The 7,118-nt window shown below is 37.0% G+C and overlaps 1 protein-coding gene across 18 annotated transcripts in view; it reads right to left on the bottom strand.

Moving 5' to 3' along the window:
- The window catches only part of LOC106882633 (tensin-1), an 835,201-nt gene that overhangs the window by 120,579 nt on the left and 707,504 nt on the right, over positions 1–7,118 (bottom strand). For all 18 annotated transcript variants that reach the window (XM_052970116.1, XM_052970114.1, XM_052970115.1 and 15 more), the window contains 2 exons: positions 3,070–3,257; positions 1,401–1,484 (listed from right to left, as the gene is read on the bottom strand). In XM_052970116.1, the coding sequence (XP_052826076.1) occupies positions 1,401–1,484; positions 3,070–3,257 (272 nt within the window). The remainder of the gene's footprint in view (positions 1–1,400; positions 1,485–3,069; positions 3,258–7,118) is intronic.

The raw sequence follows: 7,118 nt of genomic DNA, 5'->3' as shown, positions 1-7,118 counted from the left end.
CACACACACACACACACACACACACACACACACACACACACACACACACACCAATGAGCCAAAGAGGAAACCTCTTTATAGTTGCTCAACATACTAGAAATGATACCTGAATCTCTCAAATCATGCCACACTGTCTTAGAAAAGAACATATTGGAAACTGTAGTCTTGAAAAGACAAGATAGCCATGGCTGGAATGCCTCTGATCATAAGTTTGCTCAATCTGGGATGAGCTGAGTTACATAACAACAGTAGCAACCATCAGCAAAAAAAAAAAAAGACCAGAGAACCTAAAGTCCCATGGCGAATGATGACTGTCAGTACAGCTGGTAACAACAACTAAGGCAGGCTAAGTAGAATAGGATCTAGGTATTTTGTTGTCACACCCTGTCACCTACATAACATAATTACAGTAAACGGACAAATACTCACACACATCTAAGTTTGAAATACAAAGTTAAATGCACGCTGTAAATGGAACACACAAATATATATATATATATATATATATATATATATATATATATATATATATATATCAACACAGACACAACCGTTTAAAGCTGTCAAAAGCTGTAAAACTCAAAGTCAAGTGGATAATAATTTAGACACACACACACTGTACACCTATACAAATCAACATCTCCAAGTTATATTAAGATTACTGTCAATAAAAAAAAAGATTTAACTCAATTAACAGTATAATCATTGCTGGAACTTAATGGAACTGTAGGTCATAGCTTTGTCCTAGGGCAAGACACATTAACACTAGTACCATATAGGCAAGTTAACATGCAGTGACTAGCATCCAATCTAGTGGGCAAATCTGACAGAGATGCGAGACAAGCAAAGTTGACCTCAGTAGAATGTGCTCAACTGGTACTTATTTTATCAACATGAAAAGGATGAGAAACAAAGTCAACATTGGTGGAATTTGATCTCAAAAGGTAAAGAAGGATGAAACTGAGCATTTTGTCTGGCATGCTAATAATAATAATAATAATAATAATAATAATAATAATAATAATGGTTTCAAATTTCTCAATTTGAGTGAGTAGACCTAGAGTGTTCCAGTCATAATCATCCTGCTTTCAGGAATGTTTAGGCCTGTATTATTGAAGAAAGAGTGATTTCTGGGAGATTCAGCAACTATTTCTTGCAGGGCATATGACCATGTAGAGGCTCCCTTGCTAGCCCATGCAAATTGCTATTTTTACATTGAAACCATTTGTGCCCCAGCATTTTAATATAGCTACCATTGGTGCACTGATATTAGCAGATATCTATGGTGATCCACCATCCGGGTTTGTTATTTCCAGAGTGTCATGTGCAAAATAGAACAGTAGTCTTAACAAAAATGTCCGAGGATAAACGGAAGAAATAATAGAAATATGTTGTCTTACCTTCTCTGTGATGGTTGTGGCAAACCACCAAGTTTGTCATCATAAAATCGCTTCATAGCGAATCTATCAAGAGCTTGGTCTTTGCTGAAAAAAAATAAATAAATAATGAGCTACAATCAGAATGTGAAATCAACTCCTACGTTCCAAGACTGGCTAGCAAGAAGTAGGTAAGTAATAGGTATAGATACAGTTACTTTCTTAAGTTATACTGACTCATAAGGGTTAGTTTCCTGGTTTCACAGCATTTATATATTCCCCACCTGGATGGGACCCTGGCCTGTTGTAGGATTAATCCTTTTTGCCAGCTGAGTGGACTGGAGCAACATGAAGTGAAGTGTTTTTCTCAAGAATACAATGCATTGCCCAGTCCAGAAATTGAAACCACAATCTTACGATCATGAGTCCAACACTCTAACCACTAAGCCACATGCCTCCACAGTAAATAAGTACTGCCTTGAATCCTAGAACTCATAAGGCATATAAGTGACCGAAATCACAAGACTTTCCCTAAACGGGACACTGGTCTGTTGCACATAGAACTAAAAGAGGTAACATTAAATATGAACTCACCTGAAATAAATAAAAGAAGTTACAGGTAAGAATGTTTGTTGGATTAAACATGAAATGTACCAAGAATAAATTTAATTTTTCTGAGGCAAACTTAGGAAGACCCAGGTAATTAACTAAATGTCACCCTAACTGTGGAAGGAACCTGTGGAAAAGGTAGACCCAGGAAGACATGGGATGAGGTGGTGAAACATGACCTTCAAACGTTGGGCCTCACAGAGGCAATAACAGGAGACCAAGACCTTTGGAGATATGCTGTGATTGAGAAGACCTGGCAACTAAAGTGAGATTGCAGCCATGGCCGATGCCAATGTTGCATGTCTGGCCCATTTAAAAGTACCCTTGATGCGTTGGGCGATATGATATGCTTGAGAAGACCTGTTGAGTCAAGTAAAACCAGTATCATAGCTGTGGCCAGTGCTGCCTGACTGGCTTCCATGCTGGTGGCACATAAAATGCACCATCCAAATGTGGTTGATGCTAGCGTCCACTGACTGGCTCTTGTGCTGGTGGCATGTAAAATGCACCATCCAAACGTAGTCAATACCAGTGCCCACTGACTGGCTCCCATACCAGTAGCACATAAAAAGCATCATCTGAACGTGGTCGATGCCAGGTCTGCTTGATTGGTTCTTGTGAACGTGGTCGATGCCAATGCTCCCCAACTGGCTCCTGTGCTGGTGGCATGTAAAAAGTACCCACTATACTCTTAGAGTGGTTGGTGTTAGGAAGGGCAACTAGCTGTAGAAACATTGCCAGATCAGATTGGAACCTGGTGCAGCCACTGGCTTTCCAGAGTTAAGTCAAACCGTCCAACCCATGCCAGCATGGAAAACGGATGTTAAACGATGATGATGATGACCAGTTCCATTTACATGATTGAGTTTGGAATGACACATCAAAACTATGTTCTCTAGCAACTTCAATAAAAGCAGGAATAGATAGTGCCAGTAATGACACTAAACTTACATACCAAAAATTAGAACTAGTCTAAGTTACACCAAACATAATTCGAATCTACCTGGAAGCGATATATCTTGGCCAAGAGTGATGGTAATGTGTTTGGAAAAGAGGTAAAAAAAAAGATATAATTCCAAGTTACCTGGAGCAGATGTTACAGTAGTTCATATAAGCAGCAGTAACCACGGCAATTCTACCTTTGCCTCCTTTACAATGAATGACAACAATATGCTGAGGGTCAGAATTTAACCAAGAGTCAATAGATTTGCAAATGCTACATAATCGCTCCAGGGGTGGTGCCAGATGATCTGGCCAGCCGAAATCAACAACCTGAAAGAGAGAAAGAAAAACAATTGAAGTAAAATATTGATTTTTATGACAAGTGATGATGATGATGATGATGATGATGATCCAGATATCACACAGAAAGAAGAAAGCTGTTTAAAAATTTATCACCCTATACCTACCATGTCAACTTGTGTTATGATAGAATTTACAAAAGATATTTCTACTCTCATATTTGTTGTTTAGGTACAGATCATCTCCGATTGAGAAGACCTATGATCAGAGAAATTCTAGCTGTGGTCATTTTGTATATCTAGGGATATACTTTTTTATGTGCTGCTTTTTGAAGGCGGCAGGGAGTGATGAGGGAGATTTTAGCAGCTATTTCTAGCAGACCGAGTAAATACATAGATATTCTTGCATTGAAGTAACGATAGCTGAAGTAATGTTTACTGCTTGGGGTATAAATAATGACATCACTATGAGAGAGATTCATTATAGTTAACACATTGGCAGAAGGAGAAAAGCCCCTCTAACACAAGATGCTAAACTGACTGGTGATATCTCAATTAGTCTGGTGGTTTCATGACATTAAATATCTTCTGAGTAACAACCTTACAATAAGGCAAACATCCTACCTAGGCAAGAATTAGGCTATCACTGGTTTAACGTTAAATGAATTGGGGAAACACTACATTATTACAACTGGCTGAACTGATTACAAGAAACATCTTTTACAATGTAAAATGCTTCAGTTAATCTGATCACTAATCTTTCTTGGTAGAGAAATAAGATTTAATTCTTTAGCATTTTGACCCAAATACTCTACCTGTTTTATTTTTATGTTTAAACCAGCCAACAAAAACAAAACATGTAAAATCTTTTTTAAGAAAATTTCTCCAAAGATATGATATGACCTCTTTTAGATGCCTGATACTGTCTGTCTTTAAATCAGAAAGAAGTATTCAGTTGCCAATAAAGATATCAATGTAAATTTCTTCCGCATCACCCTAATTCTAGCCATTCTACTGAAACTAGTTCCACCAACCATAACCAATTATGTCACCTTATCTACCATTTCTAGCAGACCATCTGGGATTATCTATGGTCTTTCACTCATAGATTCTTGTTTATCAACTTGCAGTGCAGTGTACCAAATACCAATACATCTTTTGTATACAATCTTTACATAGACCACCATATGGAGCTGAGCTTCTGTCTGCTCTCTTCTTTCAAAGTGAGCAGTACCTCTTGAAGTTTCTATGGTTCCTGTTACCAGCTATTAATTTAGTCTTGGTTATAGCCTTCTAACTTAAGCCGATTATTCTAAGCTCTAAACTTCAACTGTCCTATTATTTATTTTGTTTGAAAAACAAGTGTCAATATATATCAAAAGGATGTGTTATAATACTATTCCATACATACAAAAACAGCCATACCAACAATCCAACATACCTCCATCATCAGCTGCCTCACGGATATCATTATGATTTCGACACCTGGACGGTACCATTCAATCCAGCAGTGTCAACAGCACTAAAATAAGTGTTGTTTGGGAACAAACATACCAAAGACAACTAATTCTTTGAACAACACTAAATGATTCTCTTGTAATGAAATGTTCTAAAAAGACTTTTAACTGGGAGCGCTAGCTTCTGAGGCCATGTTTAATGAAGTAAATGATTAGTCCACATTACTCTGAAGGAGTTTCTGAGTTTCTCAAGCATTCCTCTCTGGATGCAACATGAAATGAAACGTTTTGCTCAAGAACACAATGCATATTCCAGTTCAGGAATCAAAATCACAATCTTACAGTCATGAGTCCAACATCCCAACCACTAAGCCATGCACCTCCACTAATGAAGTAAATAGTGGAAGAATATTAAAAAATTTAAATAGAGTTAAGTGACCTCAAGGCAGTAATCTTAGTCATCACTTCCTGCTTAACCTTGTGGTCTTCATGTATATTGATAATCTAGATGATTATCAATTCTATTGTTTTCTGTCTGAACAACTAATCTATTTTTCTAGAGGTAGACTTTGCTTTTATAGCAAGAAAACAATTTGAATGTACTAAAATCAATTTTTTAAAGCAAGTACATATTGATGATACATTCTTTTCTACTCTAGGCACAAGGCCTGAAATTTTGGGGGAAGGGGCTAGTTGATTAGATCGACCTCAGTACACAACTGGTACTTAATTTATTGACCCCGAAATGATGAAAGACAAAGTTGACCTCGGTGGAATTTGAACTCAGAACGTAAAGCCAGCTAAGCATTTCGCCCACTGTGCCAACGTTTCTTATTTCTTTATTGCCCACAAGGGGCTAAACATAGAGGGGACAAACAAGGACAGACAAAGGGATTAAGTCGATTGCATCGACCCCAATGCGTAACTGGTACTTAATTTTATCGACCCCGAAAGGATGGAAGGCAAAGTCGACCTCAGTGGTATTTGAACTCAGAACTTAATGGCAGACAAAATACTGCTAAGCATTTCGCCCGGTGTGCCAACATTTCTGCCAGCTCACCGCCTTTGATAATACATTCTGAAGAGTTAATGATTTATGCTAGATGCTAGTAACTAATGGTTTCAAATTTTGGTACAATACCAACAATGTTAGGGCTAAGGTGTTAGTTGATTACATCAACCCCAGGGCTCAATTGGTACTTCTTTTCTTAACCTCAAAAGGATGAAAGACAAAGTCAACTTTAGTGGAATTTGAACTCAGAATATAAAGAGCCAAATGAAATACTGCTAAGCACTGTGGTTGATGCTCCAACGATTCTACCAGTTCACCACTTCAATGTTAGTAAATAATAAAAATGCTTTCCTAAGAATCAAATTTTTCTAAGAAGTCTAATGATGTCCACACATACTTGCCTACTCATACAAACACATGCATACACACACAGTGTGTGCATGCACATACACTCATCCACGTACACCTCCCCACCCATACACAACTGAAGTGGTCTCTCAAAAGGTATGTTTGCTCTTCTCTGACCAGTGAAAAAACTCAAAGCATTAAAAATAAACACCAAATCACAGATTTGAAGAGTTAGAAGATTCACCGTGGAAAGAGCAATATCACGAAGGATATGTGCCCTCTTGTAAAATTGCTGTGTATTTCAATGATTTCCTGTGTCAGGCTATTGGAGTACAGGAAAAGCTGTAAGCTGTCTCAGCAGCCCATGTTTGTCAAGTTAATAACAGTCAGCAATAGATTAGAATATCTAGATTAATTGACCAAGAGGTTGGGAGATGGAGAGGTTATATAATGTAGAAGAACTTTTAGCAACAAACTCACATTAGCAAACGCATACAGAATATGCTAACGCATAACACACACACACACACACACTCATATTTTAAAACATGTCAGATTGTATTTCCGCCAATATTTTTATATAATTTTACCCATTACACACACGAAAAAATGTTAAAATGTATAATAATCACATATCTTAGAAAGAGACTAAAATCAAATTTCAAGTAGTATCATAAATTGTTTCTTTAAAATTCTAAATTTTCTGTATTTTTTTCCTGGCATAAAAAAAAGGCTAATGTATTAAAAGAATGGAACTAACACATGATCTTTTTGTCAAGAGTATCCAGTACTATAAGTGGACAACAGTTTGTGCCATGTTAGAAACTGTGCGGCCTATGACTTAAGTGTGAGTTATACTTGGAAACTAGCAATAACCATGTGTTTGGCAAATCAATTATATCTTATCTTCATCATCATCAGAATATAATAATAATAATAATAATAATAATAATAATAATGAAATTATTGTGTATAGTTCTCAGGTGCACTACAACTCATCAAAGGTGCATGTAGAGTACATGGAATTATGTACAAAAGTCAGAAAAGTGAACAGCGTATGAATCGTGATATACAT

The sequence above is a fragment of the Octopus bimaculoides genome, chromosome 8 (assembly GCF_001194135.2).
Source record: "Octopus bimaculoides isolate UCB-OBI-ISO-001 chromosome 8, ASM119413v2, whole genome shotgun sequence".
Lineage (NCBI taxonomy): Eukaryota > Metazoa > Mollusca > Cephalopoda > Octopoda > Octopodidae > Octopus > Octopus bimaculoides.
The sequence above is the reverse complement of the archived record's forward strand: the minus strand, read 5'-3'. Positions and strand labels throughout refer to the sequence as shown.